At 35.0% G+C, this 26190-nt stretch overlaps 2 protein-coding genes and 1 long non-coding RNA gene across 15 annotated transcripts; 1 reads left to right on the plus strand and 2 right to left on the minus strand.

Moving 5' to 3' along the window:
* The first annotated feature begins 1178 nt into the window (after positions 1-1178).
* On the plus strand, positions 1179-4684 carry LOC103937057 (NAC domain-containing protein 100-like). Of its 2 annotated transcripts, none has more exons than XM_048580362.1 (4): positions 1179-1440; positions 1705-1932; positions 2516-2787; positions 3761-4684. In XM_048580362.1, exons 2-4 carry the CDS (start codon positions 1767-1769, stop codon positions 4379-4381), a joined length of 1059 nt encoding a protein of 352 aa, XP_048436319.1. In that variant the 5' UTR covers positions 1179-1440; positions 1705-1766; the 3' UTR covers positions 4382-4684. The 2 variants fall into 2 exon arrangements, with proteins under 2 accessions (XP_048436319.1, XP_009345247.2); XM_009346972.3 differs by having other exon boundaries at positions 1181-1440; positions 3764-4684.
* Positions 4685-5951: 1267 nt separating this feature from the next.
* Positions 5952-10774, minus strand: LOC103937056. Its single transcript, XM_009346970.3, has 14 exons — positions 10500-10774; positions 9950-10077; positions 9770-9841; positions 9552-9665; positions 8872-8940; positions 8729-8785; positions 8266-8319; positions 8129-8191; positions 7930-7992; positions 7433-7597; positions 7182-7337; positions 6691-6771; positions 6523-6584; positions 5952-6417 (listed from the first exon to the last, which is right to left on the minus strand). Exons 1-14 carry the CDS (start codon positions 10681-10683, stop codon positions 6342-6344), a joined length of 1344 nt encoding a protein of 447 aa, XP_009345245.2. The 5' UTR covers positions 10684-10774; the 3' UTR covers positions 5952-6341.
* Positions 10775-12449: 1675 nt separating this feature from the next.
* Positions 12450-18095, minus strand: LOC103936605. 12 transcript variants are annotated; one of them, XR_007256885.1, is made up of 9 exons: positions 17342-18093; positions 17143-17207; positions 16788-17032; positions 15982-16306; positions 15411-15453; positions 14661-14745; positions 14309-14369; positions 13617-14209; positions 12450-12723 (listed from the first exon to the last, which is right to left on the minus strand). It is a non-coding gene; the product is annotated as an uncharacterized LOC103936605 (long non-coding RNA). The 12 variants fall into 12 exon arrangements; XR_007256883.1 differs by having other exon boundaries at positions 13617-14369; positions 17342-18095; XR_007256889.1 differs by having other exon boundaries at positions 13617-14004; positions 14117-14745.
* Positions 18096-26190: the final 8095 nt, after the last annotated feature.

Below are 26190 nucleotides of genomic sequence, written 5' to 3' on the forward strand. Positions count from 1 at the left end.
AGAAATCTACAAATGGACAAGAAAATAGAAAACCTTGGATGCGAGAGTCTTCTACGAGTGTGGGACTCAATCTCAATGAAAGCAACAATTTGTGAATGCAAATTTCTGCCTTCTCCTTCTTGGATAAATTGCAGCTACAAAACAAATCACACTTTTGGTCAAGGCCAAAAAGCCTCATGCGTCCACGATGAATGGGCGGGGGCTTTGGTCGAAAAACCTCTGATGTCAAAGTTTTGATAAATAGGGACCGGCCATTTGTGGTATTTTTTTGGTGTAATTTGTAGTTAATTAGCCACTAATAGATTAATTAGGTAATAAATCCATTAATTGACTAATTAACATAATTTAAAAGAAATGTTTTGGGGGTTATGAAATAATTACCTTGTGGAGAATATAGGATGAGGGTGGATGAAAAAGTTTTGAATTTGTTACCTATTTTGGGCACTTTTGACTTGGTTGAGGGATGATTGCCCATTGCTCGCACGTAGGAATCCGGTATGCCTCAAGGGTATTTTTGTCCTCTTTTACCCAAAAATCCACGTGTCGTCTTGTGATTATTTTTGGCTTCACAGCTGTAACTAAGAATTATAATTTAATCTGTTATCATTTGCATCTTACTGCAGTACTGCATATATATTCACTTATAGAGCTTTTTCGTCTAAGCTTCCAGTCACAATTATGAAAATAACCCTCCAACCTTCGCTAGCATATATAGTACATGTACGTACGTATTCATGATATCACACTTTGCATTAATTTTTATTCCAAAAATATCTAAGAATATAGTTGTAAAATCAAATTCAAACTTCTCATATGCAAGTTGTCATTTAGTACAATAGAGAAAGGTGTTGTCATTGTATGACAGCGTGAGTTCAAATCTCATCAGTAACTAATCTAATATATAACTTACTAACACTATCGCTCAAAACAAAAATAAAAATAAAATCGAACTTCTCATATGTATATCCAAAGAGGAAGATCCCAGCTTCATTAACTGTAGGATGTATACTTGAAAACCAAAAATTGAATGTGTGCGTGGGCCTAATCAATCACAAAGGTCATTTCTGTCAATTCGCACTTCATGAATGCAGGTAGACAATCATGCAATAATCCCAAAACAAGGATTTCGTCCATGATCCTTGATAATATTAAAACACTAAACCTGGCACCCTTGTATCTCAATACCCATAGTAGGTGAGAACTTCACCATCACACACAGGCCCCCATTTACTTTTCTTCACACCAGCTACTAGAAAGTTTAAATTCCAAATTTCTTGTGCATGCTGAGCAAGAAAAGCCCTAGTTAGCCTCACCCTCTCGCTCTCTCCCTCTTTTGCACCTTCATGATTCATCCGTTGTACCGCTCGTGCATCGGATCTCTTGATATTTTATGCCCAAAACCAAAAGGTTTTGAAAAGTGTCAAGAAACCTAATCAACATGTATGTACAGATATAGCTCTCCATGCAAGGAAGATACCTAGTTGCTTTTTATTTTATTTTTTCCTTTTGGTTTTTAGCTCCTTAATTAACTAGCTCCTACAAGTCTCCAGTACCCACATAGGGTTTATGTTGTTGAGTATTTTTAGGAGATGAAGAAAAATTAGATAGTTTTTTTTTTTCCACCTTAGCAAGTTTCAAAGTGAGCAATTCTCAGTAGTAATCTTGATCATCAGTCTCATATAATTATCTTTGTGATATATGCAGAAGCCAAACAAGCCGGCCGGAAGGGGAAAACCGTAAAAGGAAATTTGAGTTATCTTCACATCATGACAGCAGAACCAAAGGAGGACTTGCCACCAGGATTCAGATTTCATCCTTCAGATGAAGAGCTTATCACCTTCTATCTCATGAACAAGATAAATGATGCCACTTTTACTGGAAGGGCGATTGCCGATGTTGATCTCAACAAATGCGAACCCTGGGAACTTCCTGGTAAATATATATTGTTGTTCCAATCTAACCCTTGTTTTCAATTCATGCATCACATGCACAAATTTGATCTATTTCTATATATCCAAAGTTTTGAAGTTTGTGCTGCAATCAGCTCTTTCTTAGTTTGTACGTATATGTGATCTGAGGGGTCAGGAAGGGGGGATTCGGATTTGTGAAGAGAAATAGCAATAGAGCAGTAGCTAAATCTTGCTTACTTTTATCAGTTCTTTGTTGGATTTAATTTCTTTTACTTATTGATATTATTAATTAATTTTTAATTGGGACCAAATTTTTTATGAAACGTATTTAACTCGTGTGAACTTTGCATATGAACATTACATGTTTCATAGTATGTGCTCTTCTTCGATCAAAAGTTTACATTCTTTAAATTATGTGTACTTACGAGATATTGTTGTGAAAACATTTCTTGTAACATTGATAATGGAAAACAACTAAACATTTTCCCATAAATATAATGGGTATATATTTCTATATTCTCACCAGCTTGCATAGACAAATTAGCTTCTTGTCTGATTTAGTAAGGTGCTCATGAACTTGTAATTTCTTGGATCAACTATTGTAGCAAAAGCGAAAATGGGAGAAAAGGAGTGGTACTTCTTCAGCCTACGAGATCGGAAGTACCCCACAGGAGTGAGAACAAACCGAGCAACAAGTACAGGTTACTGGAAGACCACAGGGAAAGACAAGGAGATCTTCAACAGTATCACATCTGAGCTGTTTGGGATGAAAAAGACCCTTGTTTTCTACAGAGGCCGAGCTCCTCGTGGTGAAAAATCCAACTGGGTCATGCACGAATATCGCATTCATTCTAAATCTGGCTTTAGAACATCAAAGGTACCTAATTAAATTGATTAATACCATCTAATTAGTATAAGTTGAATTAAGGATCTAAAACAACTAGTTTTAAGTTCCATTTTAACTAATCTTATAATTAGTTGAAATCATCTTTGACATCAATAGAACTAGGGCTGATGAACTTGTGAAACTGAAATTCCAACCTCTCTCTAGCTTTCTCTCTCTCTCTCTCTCTCTCTAGATGGAGCTAGGGAGATAAACTTGTGAATACATGCACACATTGAGTTAAGCACAAGTTACATATTTATATATAGCATGATTCCATGCAAGATTTGTGAAACGTTGTTGATAGACGACAGTCCATAAAATTCCACGTATATATAATACCTATATAATATCGGGTTTTACAACTAGCTAGTACTCGTACCTTGCACATAATAATATTCTGACCAACTTAGATGACTAATACAGTAGCCAAGTTGACTCATTGCATGAAATTAACGATAGAGTATAGTACATGAACCTTAAAACTATTATGTTTCAAGTTATAGTATCATGTACATTACTGATATTTTGTTGATATTTTAAATAGATCAATCAAATTAATGTCAATAAGATATCCACAAAAACCTAAAGCATACAAAATTAACAACATATCATACAATATAAAATTAGGGTTACGCGGACTTTTTATCTTTTACACACTCCTTCCAATTTTATTGTTGGATGGAATAAATTTGAGAAGATCAAAAAATAAAAATTAACAGAGATGTGTGAGCGGTAAAAAAAAGTTTGTGGTTAGCACCACCCTAAAATTATGAATTGCTAATATACAATATCCAAAAATATAGCGAACAATAAATCATGATCTATATGAAAAGTAAAAGAACATAGATATGCATGCCCCCGTGATTTATGTCTTCCACTCCATATTATTCCATGCAACTAGATTTGATATTATGGATCAATTAATGATTAATTAACTGATCTGACTAGATTAATGTTGTATTAGCAGGATGAATGGGTGGTTTGCCGAGTCTTCCAAAAGAGCGCAGGCATAAAAAAGTACCCAACAAACCAATCAAGAGCGGCCAATCCCTACAACCTAGAAATAGGACCAAGTATGGTACCATCACCCCTAATGCAGCTAGGTGATCCAAACCACCATCAGTTCCCCTATGGCAGAAACTACATGACAAGTGCTGAGATGGCCGAGCTTTCAAGAGTCTTCAGAGGTGGTGGTGGTGGCGGTGGTGGATCATCAAGTAGCACTATCAACCTACCAATCCAACCCCAATTCAATTACCCAATTGGTGGAGGAGGTGGTGGTGGTGGTGTTGGAGGAGGAGCAGGTGGGTTTACAATATCTGGGTTGAACTTGAATCTTGGTGGGCCAGCATCACAGCCTACGTTGAGGACAATGCCACCAGCACAGATGCATCATCATGGCCCTCCATCTATGAATCATCATCATCAAGTGCAAGATGTTACTATGATGAACGGTCCAGATCATCAAGCTGGATACGGAACAATAGACATGAACAACAGCAACAACGCAACCGGTGGGAGTGGAAGCAGGTTTATGAACATGGATCCTTGTGCTGATCTTGAGAACTACTGGCCTTCCTATTAGGGTACTTAAGAGTATCCACCAATTAATTCCCAAGGCCAATTAAGTTAGAGACGAGCTTTATTATTATTACTTATTGTTATAATTTAGGTATAAAATCGATATACTTTTCCTTCCCAGTTAGGGTAATCAAGAACTAAGAACCCAGCAACTAAGGTCAGATATATTATATATAGTCCTGTGAATTAGAGTCAAGTGACTACTCTCGTTCAGGAACGTTACATCTTTGGTTATTCAATTTACTACCATCAACTTAATGTCTTTCAACAATTATTAAGCTTATTTATAAAGTTGGTTTTGCCTTAACACACATTTGCCATCCCTTTTGCATTTTTTGAGTTGCTTATTATTACATTTCAACATGATTCACAATATCCAAATCGATGCTACGATTATGCACATAGAAAGAGAAGTTGTGGCTATTGGGTCGTGGCCATGCTATACTGAAATAAAATCAGGTGGCGTAACCAGTATTTAAAATATTCACGAAATTGTAGAATATTTCTGTCGAAATATTCAAAAAATCAAGAATCAATATGGAAAGGGGGTGAAATGCAAACTTCACCCTATATCAGCGATATATAGAAAAATTAATAAATATCGATGATATTTAATTATCGATTCATTATAAAAAAATTTGCCAGAACTTATTGCAGATTTCAAACTTTTGATTTATTTTTTATTTTTAGAAACTTTTCTTTAATTCTCTAAAAAAGTTGATATACCTATTCCATTGCAAATTTCTATAATTTCCGTAGAAAACAACCGATATTGAAAATACATATCGATGTTTTAAACAGTTGCTGTAACCAATCTATATATATTATTATATGGGAATACAATTAGTTTTGTTCTAGAGAATAGTTTGATGGACATGCTATAACATACGATGTATTGTACTATGCATGTGTCCATATTACACAATATCTTGTGTCTAATATATAAATCGCCTATATGTATAGTTTAAGCACTCCACCTTTGTTACACCACCTCCAATCATTGGTCTAAAGACATGCATTGGGAAGTTTTTTTTGGCTAAAAATTCAAATTTTAAGACAAACTGCCAACTAGCGTGCGGAGGGAGGGATAACTCTTACACTTGTGTACAAGGAATATCGACAGGCCAAAGAAAAAATTCCAAAAATAAAGAAAACTAATGAAAAGGACTTAAAAACTTTGAGTTTTAACGATAAAGACAAAATAAAGGGTAAAGTGAATAGTACTAAAATTGACTTTTTAGTGTAAAAATATGATTTTTCGTTAAAATAAACAGTACCGTGAGCTTTTTGTTAAAACTCTCTATTAAAAAAAGGCAATATCGACAAAGCGTTGCGGGCAGTAGGTCACAAAACAGCACCAGTTTCACAAGAAATGCAGCCCATCAAACCAAACGGGCTTAATGATTGAAAAGAGTCATCCATTTTATGCACGTTCAATTCGTGCAGCAACATCAGCATTTCGATTATTAGTCTCCGTCATAACCAATGCTCGCGTCCATCCTATGCCATTGGTGTTGAAAGGAGCTCCGGTAAAGAAACCATTAACCACAATCACGTATGCTAAAAGGAGCTCACACAAATTAACCACCATCATTAACATTCAATAGCTTTGTTAACCACATAAATCGGTCTTCTTCACTAAAATATTGATTCTCCACGGTGCTTCAAAGTTCGAAAGAAAAAACAAAGCGCGATATGAAGAAAAAGAAATAAAAATAGGAAGAACAAATGTTATAGTTTAAAAAACAAGAAAGGGTAGGCACGACAATCCTTTCGGCTGTGACTGTAAGAATAAAGATGAAACTAAAATACACCTTTCAACAACATGAGTAAAATCTGCCCACTCTACACACCAACTCCTAGACTTATCTTAACATCGAACTTGCGTATCACAGTTTCTAAAATTTTACGCAGACGATTCAACCTTCACGAAAAAAGGACATGTAAACAACGCCAGTAGGCGCTTACTTCTCTGGATGGCCCCTTTTAACCTTACGTCGTGTATGGTTGGTACCTCGAACGGGTTTTTTAGTCTTTGTACTGCATAATGACGCACAAAGTCGTAATGAGCAAACAGAAATATGTTGGGATTACTTTTCATTAGAGAATGGGGTGTTCATCCGTAAGCACGTATAAGTAACTAACCCAAAAAGTGAGGAGAAAATTCTGAACAGAATTATGATGGGCAGGGCTAACAAAGCCGAGGCCTGCAACATTTTAATTGCGACTAAATAAGACGATCAAACCTAAATTTCAAAGAAAGAAAACAGAACAAAGAACGAAAAGCAAGAAGATTGATTTCATTATACGTACCGCAAACCACTCCAACTCCTTTGTAGCAAGAGGTCTTGTCAGTTCATGCCTCTTCAGCAAATCTTTTACTGTCCCTTGAACCTTGAAGAAATGTTGATTACAAAATTAAATAACACTACAGCTGGTTCAGTGAATGGCTTAAGCTACGGTGCATCCACCACGGCAACAACATCCAAAGAAATAAAATAACACACAATTCATTCACACCATGCAGTACGTCTTCAACAGAATATAACATATAAACTGAAGACCGTTCAACGCGGTCACTATAAGATAGTAGACAAAACATATATGTCATCTTATGTCACGATGAAGTGATTGGTCAAAGCAGTTGATAATTATATGTTAATTATTGTCATCAAATGGAAAAGAAAAAGAAAATGGAAAAACAAGGAATAATAAATGAACTTGCAGCAATCAGCCTTTAAATAATTTGTATCTAACTAACAGTAGCATATTGAATGGAGGTTATTTTGAATTGATGTTGATACCTGCTGATGGTATGTTGTTGCAGATTTGAGAAACTTCTCGTAGGCAATAACTGCCTTCTTTGTATAAGGCTTCAATACTACTCGAACCTTATCGACATGAGGTTTTGCCACAGTGGCCACCTGATCAACATACGGCTTGCTGAACCTTTTTGCTTCCTGTCACCCAAAAATACAGCTGTAGGATGCATGTAGGCAACATGAATGGACCAAATTTTTTGTCTAAAGAAATGTATATGTGAAAATATAGATACCTGAAAATAAGGATCAACAACTTCCTGCGCTTTTAGAACATGTGGAGCTAGTGTAGTCTTTGAAACCTCATAAACTTCAATAGTTTTTGCACTTAACGATTTCACATGAGGTTCAACAGTATCCTTCACCACCACCCATTGTTCCTTGATTGCCGGGACCCATTTCTTTAATAGGACAGACATGAAAAGGGGAGAAAATAAAGTTTAGTGAGAAAGGCAAACCATTTCTTATAAACAAGGCATAAACCACAACTGATTGGGATAACATGCTAGCATTCATACATGCATACAAGCATACTAACATAAATGTAAACATACTAGCATGCATATGTGTGTGTGTATACTGCGTAAAATTATTAACGCCATGGAACAATTTTATAGCTAGAGTCAGTGGAAACAGCAACACCATCAATCTCAGGTTCTCATTTAGTGTTATGACTCGAAGCTCTCCATTGTTACACAAAAGTGGAAATCGAAAATAAAATAAATTAGCTTACAGTTTTTAATGTTTCCACATGGGGCTCAGCCCACTTTTCAGCCTGGGCTTTTTTCTCCAGAGCCTGAACAAATTTGAAGGACCTCGTCAGTTGTTGAAGGATAATACTAAGTAAATTAAGCATAAACTTGTAAAAGAGAAAATTGTAGGAGTGACGTATCAGATTCTTCAAGTGACCATACAGCAATTAATTGTAATACCTTCTGAATTGCAATATCCACTGCCGGTTTTCCATGAACTTTCCAGTGTGTCTCTAGAAAGGACTGCAAGTTGATAATAACATCAATTCCTTGAAAAAAAAGCTTATCTTTACTACAGTAAAATGTACTCAGTTTACCTGGCACTGCATAAAATGTACAGCAAGCCATGGTGGAATCCATGCTCCATGCACCTGATTCAAAAAAAAAAAAATATCCTTTAGGGCTCGCAACCAAAACCTAATCACCATACGATATATAACATAAGGGGAAAGATGTGCGAAATCATATGATATATAAAGACCAGGGGAAAAAAACAGCATATGTGCGACTGTGAATTGAAAGAAAATAAGCAAACTAAACTTTCGTATCACTTTCAGATTCCAACTGAACCATTGACGGATGAGTTATATAAATTACTGAAAAAAAATTGAGAAATGAACTTTAAAGAACCTTAATTCTATGACAAGCTTAAACAAAACCTTCTATTTCTTAAGAAACTCACTTGAATGATTTTTTCTGAATTTACAACTAGCTCAGAAAGAATATAGACAAACATTGAGAGATAGTTAAAATGACAGAGAGAATCATGCAACTTAATACCTCATTTAACTCTTTTGCTTTTTGAGTAGCTTCAAACTTTGCCCTTAACATTTCCTCCTGAAGACAAATTTAGAAACATAGACTAAGCATAAGCGCCAACCCCCACCTACAACAATGTGCTTCCGCAGAGACTTAAAAATTACCTCAGCCACTTTAAGAGCACGCTCAGTATTACGGATTTTGGTCTTCTGCTCATCATTAGTCTTCTCAATCTGTAAAAAGATCATCAGACATCATTCTACTATCCCCACGGGATAACATTAAGCAAATCTCGAGTAGCATTACACCTAGCATAAAATGATACGAAAGAAAAAAAAGAAGTAGAATTTTTTGTTCATCATTGTATAGAAGTCAAGAAAGTAATACAAAACACTTCTTTTTTGTTCATCATTGTATAGAAGTCAAGAAAGTAACACAAAAAACACCACAGCATCCCAAATTGTGTCTACATTGGTGCTAAAGAAGGATGTAAACTAACAATATTGTTTTGCCCACCAACAGCTTACATTCTAATATTCTATACAAAAGACATTCATATTAACAAACTTATTTCTGTGGGAATAAACAGAGGACTCATCACAAAAAGGACATGAAACGTATTGACAATATCTGCAGACTCACAAAAATACAAACCAAAACAAAATGGTGATCAATTGACCGAGTTAGTTAAAAATATGACAACTTTTGGTATCCTTTATGTTACAATCATTCTTTACTTAATACAGAAACAATATTCTTATTATCAGAATCACTAAGGACTTTCACTATGAGCACATTCAGCTACAAAATAACTTAAATCCCAAATGAGAAAAAAATAACTCACCTTCCCTATTTTTAAAAGCAAAACATCGATCTTCTTCTCAGCTTCATTTGCCCGGGCTTCCAAGCCCTCTTTCTCCTTACGTTGCGATTGTAATTCCTTGTTAAGTTCATTAACCTGCATAGGAGAATGAATTGGCAATTCAGTGGTATTCTCTCTTTTCGCCAACAAGAATGTAGTGGTTTCCACCGAGTAAAACAGTCCACTTAATCATATCTAACCTTTTTCTCTAGTTCACCGGCACGTGCATGAGCCTTCCCAACCAGCTGCTCAGCATCTAATGACCCTTTTTTCTAAAATACAGAAACATAGACAGAAATCAATATGTAGATAAACAAACTGTTACTCGAAAAACATATTGGGTAATTGGTTTTCTGGCATTTCATGGATAAATGCCTAACCTGGAGAGACTCGATTTCACTCTGCAACGAAGAAATGCTATCCGAGTTCTCTTGAATGACTTTCTCCTTCTCTTCTATAAGCTCATTCTTCCCTTTTAGTTCCTTAATCTTCTCACCGACCTCGAATTCTTCAACATTAAACAAACACAAACCGTCAGCCAGGGAAACCCCAAACAGCACTCAAAACACTTAAAAATGCTCGAAATCGAAATTCGACTAATATCGATGTTGTTTCTACTCACAAAGTAACAAGCAATTAAGCATTTTACTGTTCTGATTAAAATTATAACAGATTGAAAAACCAAAGCTGTACAAGTAAGCACCAGAGCTCGGCTAATATGCAGTATTACTTGGATTCCAAAACAAAAACACAAAACTATAAATGGAAATAAATTAAAACACTTCCCAATTGAAAGACCAGAGGATCTCTAATTTTAGTAACATTGGATGGCGAGAAAACCGAGGGAAAAATGGAAATCTGCAAACACTTGAAAACTCACAAATTTCATCCCATAAACCCTAGAATTCGCAGAAGACGACAGAAACGAACCTAGGGAGTGGATCTTAGCCCTGAGCTGATCCAACTCGATCTTCAGAACGGACGAATCAGGGCCGTCCGATCGGAGGAGCTTCACTGGCTCGTCTTCCTCCGCCGGGACTGAAGCGTCAGCGCTAATCTGGGAGCAAATTAGGGCAAGAAAGATTGAGAGAATCGCGAGCTTGGAGGCCGCCATGGGAGCATGCAATCACAGCCAACCAAACTCTCACAGCGACAGTTTATTCGATTTTTTGAGTTGGAGTTCGATTTCTTCCGACTACTAATAGTAAATCTCCTTCATATTTTTTTAGGATATACAAGCATTAAACCGTACCATAAAAAATTATTTTATTACCTTCAGGGTAAAAATGGAAACTGAAATTTAAATGGCACGTGTCGGTTGATAAAGGGCATGTGGACGAGTGGGGATGCGTGGATTTTTGACTCGTGGCAGTTGAGGTACTTGTCAATGAAGGTGGGCCGTTTGGTGCACGTAGCGGGGTGGTTGAGGGTTGGTGATGGTATGAATTGGAAAGTCTGGTATTATTTCAAACATAAGAGTATCCGTCCACAAACGCAAGTAAGGGCATTCATCCACGAACACATGGCATTCGTGCATGCATATAAGTATATCCGTCCGCAGACAAAAACAATGACATCCCTCCACGAATATAAGGGGATCCGTCTACAAACACTGTATGCGCATGCCTCCACAAACACAAGTATGGTACAATGCGGCTCACTTAAGGTCTTCATTTTGAGAACACGCAAAATCTTTTTTTTTTCTTTCAAAACGAGCTCTCTGATTAATCTTGCAGTAGATTAAACTATCAACTTAATTAATCTTCGTTATATCGAAACACAATAATTCTGCAAAGTGATTAAATAAAAAATATTAGTTCCCACGTGAAACCTTTGTTTTCTTCCCCTTCCGCCTCTCTTCCAGATCCCCTTCCTCTCTCCCTCTCTCTCTCAATCACTCACCCACCTTCTCTCCTCCTAAGTTCCTTAATTTTCCCCTTCGCGTATGAAAAAGGGAGAGGGACGTGTTTCAAAATTTCATCGTCGGAATATTTCACATGAAAAAAAATAGTTCACACGTTTAATAAGAGGATCCTAATTTTCAAACGCACACAATCCTAGTACATGGACAGGATTCATATGACTTTAAACCTTCTTTTCATAGCGTCCAGAACAGTGGACTACCGTGGCTTGGCCACTAGCTAGTACCTCTTTTTGAAGGGAAAAAAAAAGAAGGAAACTCACCTCTCTCTCTACTCATTTTGTTCTTTGTTTCTAGTTTTTGGTTTTATCAATTAGTATTTTGTTTCAGTGTAACATAGATTATTTTAGTTGCTAACTTCATCTACCGTAAGATTAAACTGAAAAATCATATGAAAAAAATATTAATGTGTAGAAAGTTAAATAATGTCATTTTTTTTAAATTAATAAGTGTGTTATAACTTATAAAAATTAAAAATATTCATTAAATAGTCAACTATATTTTTTTAATAAAGCAGCTTTTTGCTTTTAAACGGGCCAAAATCTTTTAATGATATGTAATTGAGACCACGAGTTTGAGTTGATGTTCTTTTAGGTTTGAACGTGTAAAAGTGTTGAAATTGTAGAAAGTAGAAGGAATCAAGCTAAAAAGGAAAGTCATAGTTTCAACTAGCAATAGTGCCGCGCGTTGCTGCGGGTCTTAAAACTACTGGATGTAAAAGAAGAAAACAGGTAGTACAAACTTGTAATGGATAGTCTGTAATTAACAGGTTTTTAGTATGTTCATGCTATTTAAACGCAGAAAATATAATAAGAAAAAGAAGCAGAGTGTTGACAAAAAGTGATACACTAAAATTTCAATAGTCGACTATTACAAATATACAAATTAACAAAATGCAAATCAAAACTGACCAATTCAATTAGATAATACTGCAGATTTCATAGGTATTTGTTAAGGTGTAAGCTTATGGCATTAAATTTATGCAAACACGTTAAGTATGTGTAATCTATCATAAATCAAATGTAAACAAAATATGAAAAAATAAATAGGTAAATACGCTTTAAAATCAGTTCACAAAAAAGGGAATTAACATGCCATCACAACTTTTCAAACCGCTATTTTATTTCTTAGGTCTCACCTTCAACCTTCAAGTGTTCTAAAATCGTGGAAGGTGTTGCATATGTCCTTTACTTTGCAAAAACGACACGTGCAAAACAAACCGCCAAATGAAACCTGTAATCATAAACTTTAGAAGCATCAGAACCATAATAACTTGTTTCATACACCTTAATTCCCTTAAGGAAATAAACTTTGAAAGAAATGGAGCAACTCGAAAACAGCAACTAATATTTCTAACCAAAAACCTCTTTGCTTACCAGCATAGAATATACTACAAATATTGCCTCGCGCGTTGCTGCGGAATTCGAAACCATATGAAATAAATATGTTTCAAAGTTATAAGAGATTGTTAAAGAAGGCTAACGTTATTTACACTGAAAGATGTTTGAGCTTTTTGAAAGAATTTTTACATGAAGAACAGAAATTGGGTGAATGAAGATCTTGGAATTCTTTAAACCACTCTATAAATAGCATGACGTGTGAGTGATTGATAGTGTAACAAAAATTAGTAAAAGAGTGTAAGAGTATTATATATATTATATATGAAACTATATTATTGGAACCACTTAATGGAAAGTTGTAGTCCTATGGTATACTCAGTTATAGTTTCAAACCCAATAAAAGAATGCAAGCCAGAATATATACATATAAAAGTAAAAACTATTAAGTTTGAAAGATATGAACGATTGAGATTGCAGAAAACGTGGACAGCAATTGAGAAAAGGGAGCACTAAATTAACTGTTTTTCCTTTCCTTCCCTTCCCTCGCTACATAAACAGTAGAGTAGCTCTATTTTTTCAGTTTTTATTCACGCCATTCTTCATGCCAAGCCAAAATCAACAACTAAATTATAACATGCATGTTAATAATACCATGAAAAATTCCACTTCATTATACATGCATATTATTTTCTTAGTTCATATATGAATTAGATATTATCTCTTCCAAAACCACCAACCAAAATCACTTCTCAAAGAGATTATAAATAGAAGAGAGTGGAAGCTTACCCAAAGCCAATTTCACATAGTGTTGTGCTACTCTCTCCGTTTTCTTATTTTTGACCCAACAATCTCTGCATTTAAATGCATAATGGTTTTTTTTTTATAAAAAAATTTCAGTAAGCCCATGTCAATTCCAGAAAATTTTAAGTTTAAAACCAAAATTAGGCATAATCAAAGATGGACCATTTCATCATCATATGCGAAAGGCAACAAAAACAAATTAAAGGCAGAAACTCAACAACATAAACAATTTAGAGGTTAAGCATCTAAAAGGTACAATCTTAAAGATCATAGAAAATAAGAACTTACTGAGATTATCAGGCAGTTTCTGATTTTTGAATTTGGGATTAAATGATTCAAATAAGCACTTGAAAGAGTGATTGATAACAAAAATCTGAAGTCAACACAACATGCAGTCATCTACAGAGCTCAAATACACATTCACTAAACATAGTCCACCATCAATCCACACACATATTTGGTTAAAGTAAAAAAGCGAGTTTAACCTGTTTTGCCACCAAAACATCTTGAGGATCATCCGTGAGCAGCAGAAAGCAAAGTTTGTACAAAAAGAAGTGTTGTTTTCAATGTTAGGGTGCCTTCAACATATGAGATACATACACCAAAAAAACATTATTAGTGATCCCTATGCATATTGTTTCTCTGAGTATTCCAATTCAGCGGTCCGAGAATCGTACACAGTAGCACTTGGCTGTTTCTCTTACTCTATGAACTGTTTTTTCTTTAAAGCACATTCTGCTGTCAAATAGATTATTCACAAAAATTATGAAATACAATTGTACATTAAGTGCTAATAATTTTCATAAATTGGCTAGTTACATTTCCTCACAACTTGAGTGATGTCTAAAATAAATGATGGAGGAGGTTATAGTTTATAAGTTTCACATTTACATTTACCCACAATTTAAGTGGTATATTTTAACTCCAAACGATGCATAGGTTATCAAGCAGTTACATCATTATTTTAAAAATTCACATCCAATAAGAGTATAAATACACCTAATTGGTAAAATCTTGAGAGAGAGATACCTGACTATGGGTCGACTTGCAATGAATGGCGATGGGTCAACTTGCAATGAACTAAAGAACTCAACTTTTTCTTATGATTACATCACTACCTTCAAGAAATACATTAATCAGTAAAATCAGAAGCGACAACACAAAAGAAAATCCCAAGTAAAGTTCTCATTAGCAGTGAAATTATTAGTATTGCACAAAAAGATTTAGAGATAAGGAGATAATGATTTAAACAATATTATCTCAATCATCATTATGATAAAGAGAATATGTTACTTGTCCAAAACTACCAATCAAGACCACGGATCAAAACTAACTGTAAGATTCCAAATACTTGGATACACAATCCTTTTATAGTTTATATGGATACTTGACACTCATCAGTCTTTATGTACTCCCCTCGTGGCCATGGGACTTTTTTGTGAGAGCATTAGATAGAAGGGCATGCTTCGAGTATTCAAAAATTTTCAATTTCTCAGTTTTCTCTAAACCTCATGATATGCCGATAATAGTTAAAGATGAATAAACAAAATTAAAAAAAAAAAAAAAAAAAAAAAAAAAAAAAAAGAGGGTTAAAACCAAAGGAGAACTAAAATAGAGAAATGAAGAAAGAAAACCATAAATGGAACCCAAACGCAAAGAGAGAGAAAGAGTTAAACCCAAAAGCTTAACCCAATCTCATTTGCATACCATTTGACCATATTAAGAAAAATATGAAATTTGCACCCCCATTTGACAATATTAAGGATAGAGGGTACCCACATTGTTGTAGAAGTACTCTTCTTTGTTATGCTTTTCCTCAAAACTGCCATAAAAAACCCAGAAAGCATAAAAATTTAGAAGCAGAAAAGAAAAGGTTCAAAATTGCGATTGGAAATGCAGAATGTACAGATGGAAACCAAATTGAATTATTATGCCCTCTCTCCTCCTCTCTCCTCCTTCCTCCATATACTGGTAGTTACAGTCAATCTATTTAATTTATTGCCAACTTCATCAAAACAACCAAGAAGTATAAAACAGCAAGGTTAATTCTCACTTTCTTTAATCAAAATGAATTCTGCTTCTGCCCATCTATTTGCACATCCCTTCAACACTCTCAATTAATATTAAGACAGAAAACAAATTGTTGCAAGAAAGAAGCGAGAGGAAACATCGAGAAGGGAAGCCGAACAGTGAACAACCTGTGTAATTTTGTGAAGATTGGCAAAGAGATCCTATAGAGATGGGAGCAAATGACACTGAAATAGGAATCCCAACCCAAATATCATCCCAGAAACAAAACCTCCCCATTTACAACTGTGAAAGGAAGATTACAAAAGAACATGGAAAGGACCTGAGCTTGTCTTTCCATGGGCATCCCCACGACCCTCTAATAAACTCAAATAAGTCATATCATGCAACATGTATTTACTCCATAGTCCATACAACAAAATTCCACACAAAATTAGTTCCCAAGAGTAGCGAAGAAATTATCAATGTTATTTAGTCATGCATTTTCATATATACTTGAGCAATATTACCCTCACCAGTCATTTCCAAGTCAATCCATACCAGTGGCATTTTGTACTCTTCTGGAGGTATCTCTGTAATTTGCTTACTCTGCTTCTCATTTACCAGCGACATGTTATCAGAGTCATTGACTTTTTTCTTGTTATTGCCTACCTCAAAAGATGCATAAAGAGAACAAAGATACTCATATTTTTCAATCCGCATAGAGGGATTATTAACAAATATTCACCTAAGTAAATCATTTATTATGGTTATTACTTATTATATATGCCCAATGCCTAGTTTATCACGAATGTGGCTTACATTTCAAGAAAAAATAGGCTAAGAAATAAGTTTTTTTTGTTGTTTATAAATAAAAATTTATACCTCAGCTTCATCAAAATTGCAGGATCCATTCAAAAAGTACGAACTTTTTTAGAGAAATATTAAGAAAAATAACCTAAAATGGTAGTTCATAGATTCAGTTTTGTTGTAAATGTTAGTATACAGCATCCAAATATATTGGAAAGATAAAAGTAAATAGTAATTAACGAAATTTTCCTAGTAGAACTTAGCCCTGGAAATAGTGGAAACCAGCTCAATTTACAGGAATCAAACAGAGGATAAGAGAAAATTGGTCCGAGAAAATACCATGGTTGCGGATGAGCTGACAACAACAAAAGGGACAGACACCGGCGAAGGGCTGGAGTCTCTGGAACTCTCATCGTCTACTGTGTGGAGTACAGCCTAAAACACTAATGTGCGATTTGTAGTAGGTCTTTGGGTAGAACCAAAAAATCAGCCCTACGCCCATCCCTCCCTCACTCTTTGTCTGTCTCCAATCGCTCAATCCTACCCCTTCTAGGACAACCATACTTCTCCCTCTCTCTCTGTCTCTGTCATTTCAAAGTCACATTCTTTATCAAATTCAACAACTGGATTTTAACAAAAAAGAAAAGAAAAAAAAACTGGATAATTCACACAGATTCAAAAAAAACCTACTCACATCAAGAGTCGAGACAGATATTTCGGAAGCAGCGCAAAGCAGTCATATGGAAGATCAAAGATGTTCTGCATAGGAAATAATAAAATTGAAAAAAAAAATCAAAATTTTAAATTACAACTAAATTTATTCATTTCTTAATTGAAATCCAGAAAAAAATATGCAAAATTTAAGCAATGCAGAGAAAACCCAGATCCCATACCAAATTTGTACTCGAAGCCTTTTTACAAATCACCCAACCATGAATCAGAGAAGTAGAGGATTGAGTATGGGGGAGGAGAGACTGCAAGAGAGAGAAAGAGAAGAGAGAGAGAGAGAGTGTCTGTGTTTGAGCGCAGTGGTGTTGTTGCAGACGGCACAAAGGGATAAACCCAAACCTCAAAGCTAAAAAAAACCCAGAAATCCCCAACAACCTAGACCATAGATTTGAACAATCAAGAAGCCGCTGAATCAAAAAAAAACCTTCAGGGGTTTCTCAGGCAAGAAAAACCGCCGTCGGCAGAGATTTGCGAGCCGATTGAAGCAGAGATTTGTGACAGGAAAGTGGAAACGGAAGGAAAAGTCGAGAAACTTCTAGCCGCTCTAGGGTTTTCAATGAAAGAAATTCGCAAAAGAGTGGGGCAGTTTTCCGGGAAGAAAACCGCCGTGGATAATCGGCGAGAGAAAGATGCGAACGTTTGACGTTTGATAAGAAGAAGCGGAGGAACAGCATCAGTGAACCTTTGAGCTTTCTAAGAAAGAAAAGTCGAGAGAAGCAGAAAAGAAAGAAGAAGAGTGCGACCCGTCAACTCCTTTTCCACGATGACCAACACGTGGATATCGGGGCAAAATGTAAATTCAATGTTCAAAACAGAGAAAAAAGCTTGAGAATTAGCAGCAGCCAAGGGCATTTTTGCCACTTTACTGTCCGTAAACAGTACACCCGAGTTTGGATTTTAGTATAAAAATAATTTTAAGATATACGTTACAACATTTGGTTATTGGCAGCAGAAACACAAAACACTCTTCAGTAAAAAAAAATTAAGAATCTGGAAAAGTCATTAGAATAATGTGAGACTTAAACTTTTTAATGCATATTTCCAATATGTACAAATTGTTTTATTTTACATGATCAAATTTTAATCTAATTTAATCAGAAAATTCTAATCTAATTTGATATAATATATATGTCCCCAAGGATTTGATCATATTACCAATTATCAAATCACATTTTTCTACTCAGTTTCCAACTCATTTCAAACTTATTCAAAAGGCCAATTCGGTCTACTTATCCATATGCTGTTGGGTTTTCCTGTGCGAGCTAGCTTACCACCAAAGTTCAAATCTTTACCAATATCCCAACACAATTCTCTCTCTCTCTCTCTCTCTCTCTCTCTCTCAACATTTTCCACTCAGTTTCCAACTCATTCAAGTGCAAAGGAAAGCTGAATCTGCATGCAGTAGCTAAAGCTCAAATCTTTACCAAGTAATTTTCTCTTTCTTCATCTAATTATATACCAAAATATGAAGCTTTACCCTTTCAATTTCTTCTTCTTCTCATTTCTTCCCAAAAAATACAAATCCATTTTAATCCAACAATTATCAATGCATCTACAAACTGGTTCCTTGAAAACCACTAAAGTAGAGTTGGAAAAAGTGGGTTAGTCATGACGAAATTTAAGAAGTCACTAAAACGAAAGCTCGTACAGATAGCAAAGTTCAAATGTTGTGCAAATAATCGAAAATCGTAAATGTGGAAATTGGTGAAATTGCAAACCTCCTTGTATTCTATGTATCCAATGATTGCAAAAATAATAATAAAACAAAGATCGATCTCATGCACTAAAAAAACAACAAACAAATATCAGAGCAGCATTAACATAATAATAACGACATACCAGGGGCACCAGCAGAAGTAGCAGATACTAAAAAAACAACAAACAAATAGGAAAAAAAAAAAAGTAAGTCGTCAATCTTAATTTCCAAAAAACCTATAATAAATAAAAAGAGAGGAGAGAAGAAAGACAAACATCCACAGTCGGCCACAGAAGGAAAGGAGACGTTGGAAGCAGCGAGGAGGGAGGCGGCTCTTGTGATGTTCAAAACGACACCAAACGGAGCGCTGCTCATGAAAACCACAACTAACCCAAAACAAAATCATTACAGTTTCATCCAAACTAACAAAATTACAGAATAAAAACTGAAAGACAGTAGTTATGAATCACACCTCAGTTGTATAAAATTTATTTCCCAACGATCTAAAGACAAAGACGAACGCAAAACCTTTGAAATATGCCCCCCGATCGCAACTCTAGAAATAGAGACCAATTTTATGAGGATGGACACAACACCCACAACTCCAGGTTTAAAAAGATGCAAAACCCTCCTCAAATTAGAGACTAGAAATAAGATCTCTTAAAACACGAAAAGCAAGAACTTTCCCCCAATATTTTTCGATGCAGAGACCACAATATTTAAGAAGCAGATAGAAGCACATTTTCGTGACTGAGATCACAAGGTGGGAGAGCAAGAGAAGGCGGCGTTGGAGAGTGAGAGAGACAGAAGCAGAGAATTGTGAGAGAACGAAATCCAGAAACGAAAGAAAAAAGTCGAGAAGAAAAGTGGAAGCAGTCGACGCACTACGATGATCGACGCGTGGAAGACATGTACTAAAAAGGGCAGAGCAAAACCCAAAAAAAGAAAAAGACCAGAGACGGAGGAATAAGAGATGGGCTCCCAGCAAGGACAAAATGGACTTCTTACTATAGTAAAGTGTGAACAATACGGGGACCAAAGCAGAAACCAAGGGCAGTTCCGCCCAGTCCCAGCTAAAGATCCATACAAAAGTGCGGAAGAACAAAGACATGAGAATTTCCCTTGCGCGGTTTGAGTTGGCTATAACTTACAATTTGGACTTGCAATTTGGGCTGCCTATGTCACAACTTAACGAATTCATACAATCATTCAAAGCATAGAAATACAAATTGATACACATTTCAATATGTGAGGGGTACAAAATGGTTATAACTTATCTTCAATCGAAAAGACTAAATATAATAATGTCTAAAATTATATTCCTGCAAAAATTATTGCTAAATGAACAGTGTCAGACCATACTCATATATTATCTCCAACCGAATGGGCTAATTATAGCCCCCTCAATAATTTATTAGTTTTAAGTTCATACTTTAAATTTATTGATTAATTTAATTAAACTATTGTTGAATATTTTCAAATCTAGCCATTAAATTTAAATAAGTTATTGGAGCTAGGCCAAGAAAAAAAAAAAAAAAAGTTAAAAGGAGGGTTACATTTGACCAGCCTGGTGCTCATTTGACTGGACTCCATAGAATTATAGTCCAGTCATCGGTTGGATATGAATTTTTGAGCAAATTAGGCCCTTTTTTGTTTTTTGAACTTTTAACCCTTTCATTGGGGATATCTTAATATCCATGAGGTAAGTGCTTCAGTTTTGGTTGGGTTTACTTATGTATGCTTTAATTCTATTTGTTACTGGTTTTTATTATTATTATTATGCTACTCCGTACTTGGAAGGAGGTTGTGAAACCGATCGAAGGAGGTTATGTTGGTCCTCTATGTATCTTGAGTTTGATTACAATCAAGCAAGAGGTGGATAAAATTAGAACTATCTGAAATCCACGTGCAGAAATTTCATTTTATTTTACTTTTTCTTGGGTTTTCTTGTGTCGTGTGTGGTGTGTTCACAATCGACTGCTTTGAATTAATCCACATGCAACAATTATTGAATCAAAACTTCATTAAACAGTAAACTCGTTTTATGTAACTTAAAACGCTTCAATAGCACACCAAAAACGCTTTACTTTCTCCAAAGAAAACTTTCCAACCTTGAATTTAAAATCATTTTTATATGCAGCATTGGTTTTTTGATTTTTTGTTACTTTCTTTCTGTGCCCACTGCGGGACAGCAGTGCAGTCTGCAACCTCTCCACATAAGGCTTCTTTACACTTGACTGGCTGCAACAAAGTTCTGCAGTCTCAATTCGTATCTGCATCTTAATAATTTCTGTCCTTTTTTGTTCCTACCAAATTATACCAGATTTTAAATTCCTAAGTTGACATACATACACTTAAGAATTTGTCATACGTGAATTCTAACATGCACTTTAGAATTGTCATTTTCTTAAATTAATTTTATAGGTTTTTTTAGCAACGTTTCTTAGAACTTGTATCTAATTTCATTTTACTTCCTGTAACTCAAAAGTCATCATTTTACTCTTTAAAACTCAAAGTTCACTAAACCTTGCCCATTGAAACTCGATTTTAATCTCATTTTGTCCCATGAAATTTGAAAATCGTCTCTGTAAAACTCAAAATTCGCTCCACATTACCTTAGATATTTTAATTTATTATGTCGGATTGATTCGGGTGTGTCAGGCTAATCAATTTCTTTTTTCTTTTTTTTGCATCTCTTCAATTTTTTTTGAAATTTAATATTATCTTATTGTTGAATGTTAATGCATAATGAAGATTTATAATCAAATTTGGATTTATAATCAAATTTGTTGCATATGTAGCATAGTCTTATTGGGTGTTGGATCTCACTTATGTTTTATGAGGCTACCCACTTATGTTTAAGGATGCTACCTATAAGTTTCAAGAGAAGAGAGAGTCCACAAGTTAAATTGAAACACTTTTTGTGTTTCAGGAAGCAAAGTGGTAACATTTAAGTTATAGGGGGCAAAGTGATTGAAATGAAGTTCCAGATGGTGTAACTAAAAATAAGTTTAACTTATAATACAAATTTAAGTTGGAGTGTTAATATTTTTCATGTAATTTCTTACACTTTAGTCATCTAACATTTTCAACATTTTATGCATTGTAGACATGACATGTGCTTACAAAAAAACTAGTTGCAACACTGTTTATGACTTGTAATAACCCAAGCAACTTCACAAAATTGCACACTTCATGTAATTTCTTACACTTTAGTGACCACGTTGTTGTAAATTAAACCAAAAACCAATCAAGCAATAAACAAAAACACAATGATTTCAGAGTTCATCCAATATAGAAGTACCTCTCTAACAACGGAAGCTTTATTGATTACCAACAAATACAAGAGAACTCACAAACACAAAATATTCTCAAGTATACAAACTTATGCCTCTCAAAAACTATCACACACAAAACTCTATCACACATCCATCTATTTATACTAATAGATGTCATAGCTTTACACAACGTCCCTAAAATATAGGAAACCAAATCCTATACTAAAACCAAATCCCAAACCAACTAGGAAACATAAATTCAAATATTTTGCGTCCAAGATATCCTAATTCTTTTTAGTTTAGGCACGTTGATTTAATGCCAAATCAAACAATCTCCACCTTGGCATGAAATCCATAACGAGGCATCAAATAACTTCCATTGCTCCACCATATTGCAAGATCAAACTTGCTTCACTGCACCAAATCCAAGCAGTGCTTGAACTTAGCTGCATTAACCACTTTTGTCAACATATGAGCTGGATTATCTTCTATAGCAACTTTTTTTAGATGAATCTCACCTTCAGCTACCACTTCTTTCATAAAATGATATCGTACATCAATGTGCTTATTCATAGCCTAATGTACCTAATATTTGGCCAAATGAATGGCACTTTGGCTGTCACAATATACATCCAGCTTGTATTGTTCTACACCTAAATCTCATAACAACCCCAGAGTCCACATTGCTTATTTGATAACTTCAGCGATCGCCATGTATTCTGCTTCTATGGTTGATAGTGTCACCGTTGGTTGTAATATGATCTCCAACATACAAGACCTTTTGCCATAGTAAACGCATACCCAGTCATCGATCTTCTCTTGTCTAAGTCTCCAGCAAAGTTTGAGTCCACATATCCAACTGAAAACTTATTAATTCCTTCATCACATATTTCAAAATAAATACCTTTGTCCCTCGTTCCATGTAAATACCTTAGTATCCACTTAGCAGCATTCCAATGCTCTCTTCCAGGATTATGCATGAATCTACTAACAATTGCAGTTGCATGTGCAATATCAGAACGAGTACACACCATAGCATACATTAATCCTCCAACCAAATTAACATATGGAATACCATCCATCTTCATCTTTTCTTTATCAGTTTTAGGACATTGTTGACTGCTCAACTTGAAGTGAACACCTAATGGAGTTCCTACAGGCTTAGTGTCCTTTGTTACTCCAAACTTTTGTAACAACTTCTCAAGATATTGCTTATGAGACAAACACACCAAACCTTTTTGTCTATCCTTTGTGATTTCCATTCCCAATATTTTCTTGGCTTCACCGAGATCCTTCATTTCGAACTCTCTTCTCATTCGCTCCTTCAACTTTTCTGTCTTTCAAATATTGTTTGAGGCAATGAGCATGTCGTCCACATGGATTAACAAGTACACGAACGAACAATCTTTCAACTTCTTGTGATAAACACAGTGATCATAGTGACTTATTGTCTAGTCTTGACCCTTCATAAACTTGTCAAATCTTAAATACCACTGCCTGGGTGATTGCTTCAAACCATAAAGAGATTTTCTAAGCTTACAAATCAATCTTTCTTTGCCCTCTACTTGATACCCCTTGGGTTGTCTCATATAAATCTCTTCATCCAAATTACCATGAAAGAATGTAATCTTCACGTCTAGTTGTACCAATTCAAGGTTGAATTGTGCAACTAGAGCAAGCAATATTCGAATGGAGGAGTGCTTAACCACAGAAGAAAAAAATCTCATTGTAATTTATTCCCTCATTCTGAGCATATCCTTTAACCACTAGCCTAGCTTTAAATATTACCAAGCTCTTGTCATCCACTCCATCATTCTTTGCATAAACCCATTTGCAGGCAATTGTTTTCCTTCCTTTAAGCAACTCCACCAATTCCCAAGTCTTATTCTTATGAAGGGAGAACATTTCATCGTCCATTGCATCATGCCATTTACTCTCTTTTTCACTATTTACTGCTTTTTCAAAATTAGTGGGAATTTCAGCCTTAATTACTAGCAATGCATATACCATGTAGGCCATGCAATCTTTATATCTCATAGGTAAGGATATGTCTCTTTTTTCCTTCTTTTTGGTTATGCAATCATCTTGTATCTTTAGTTTTTTTTTTTTTTTTATGGTGGTTCTTCTTTGTGATCACTATTTTCATGTTCAAGTTGATCACCTTATCTTTCTTCTTCCACAACTTTATTACTTGGCTATGAATTCACAACTACTTGTTCCCCAAGCTCCACAATCTGAATATCTTCCTTCAATTTCACGTCACTTTCATCAAATGTCACATCTCTACTTACTGTAATCTTGTACAACTTGGGACACGAAAGTCTAAAGCTTTTCACACCACTATTGAATCCCATAAAGACAACTTTCTTGTCTCATGAATCTAGTTTGTTTTCCTTCACATGAAAGTAGGCATTGCATCCAAACACTTGTAGCTTATCGTAGTCCTGAGCTGGTTCTCCAAACCACACTTCAATGGGTGTTCTACCCTCCAATGTTGTTGATGGTACTCGATTAAGCACATGACATGCATAACTCAAAGCTTTTGCCCAAAATCTCTTTGGTAGCTTAGCTTGAGATAGCATACAACGAACTTTCTCGAGCAAAGTCCTATTTAGCATCTCTGCAATCCTATTCTACTGTGGAGTATGTCTAACATTGAAATGTCGAGTAATCCCTTCCTTTTTACACACTTTGAAGAAAGGATCAGAGGTATATTCCCTTCTATTGTCACTTCTCAATATCTTAATCTTTTTTCTAGTCTTGTTCTCCACCATGTTCTTCCATTCCAGGAAGATGTCAAGAACCTTGTCTTTTTGTTTCATTATATATATCCACGATCCGCGAGAGCAGTCATCAATAAAAATACAACCATATTTTTCCACCTAAAGAAACATTCTTTGCAAGCCCCCAAACATCAGAGTGAACATAGTCCAAAATCCATTTCGTTAGATTAACAGCTGAGCCAAATTTCACCTTTATTTGTTTGCCAAGAACGCAGTGCTCACAGAACTCTATCTTTCCAGTTTTTGCTCTTTTTAAACACCTTTGCTTGATCAATCCTTGCAATGCTTTTTCTCCACAAACATAAGTAAGTATACAATGCGGCTCACTTAAGGTCTTCATTTTGAGAACACACAAAGTTTTTATTTTATTTTTATTTTTTTAAATGAGCTCTCAGATTAATCTTGCAGTAGATTAAACTATCAATTTAATTAATCTTTGCTATACCGAAACACAATAATTCTGCAAAGTGATTAAAAGAAAAATAATAGTTCTTGCGTGAAACCTTCCATTTTCTTCCCCTTCCGCCTCTCTTCCACATCCCCTTCCTCTCTCCATCTCTCTCTCAATCGCTCACCCACCTTCTCTCCTCCTAAGTTTCTTATTTTTCCCTTTTGCGTATGAAAAAGGGAGAGGGACGTGTTTCAAAATTCCATCGTCGGAAAATTTCATATGAAAAAAAAGTTCACATGTTTAATAAGAAGAAGATCCTAATTTTCAAAACCACACAATCATAGTTTTTTTTATTATTTTTTTTATAACTAACTGGGTTTGAATATTATGATAAAAGATTGGATGAAATTGGTTGTGTAAAATTATTAGGGTTTTATGCAATTGGATTTGATAGGTTTAAATATTCAATGAGAAAATTAAGTTTTGCACATGGACATGATTCATATGACCTTAAACCTTCTTTTCCTAGAGTCCATAACGGTAGACTACCATGGCTTGGCCACCAGCTAGTACCTCTTTTTGAAGGGGAAAAAAAAAGAAGAAGGAAACCCTCTTCTCTCTACTTATTTTGTTTTTTGTTTCTGGTTTTTGGTTTTATGAATTAGTATTTTGTTTCGGTGTAACAGAGATTATTTAAGTTGCTAACTTCATCTACCATAAGATTTAACTGAAGGATCATATAAAAATAGATTAATGAGTGTAGAAGGTTAAACAATGTCATTTTTTAAAACTAATGGGTATGTTACAAGAATTAAAAATATTCTTAAATAATCAACTATGTTTTTTTATTAAAGCAGTTTTTTGC

This window comes from the organism of the source record quoted next, unplaced genomic scaffold, assembly GCF_019419815.1.
Source record: "Pyrus x bretschneideri cultivar Hongxiangsu unplaced genomic scaffold, Pyrus_bretschneideri_v1 Contig15, whole genome shotgun sequence".
NCBI lineage: Eukaryota > Viridiplantae > Streptophyta > Magnoliopsida > Rosales > Rosaceae > Pyrus > Pyrus x bretschneideri.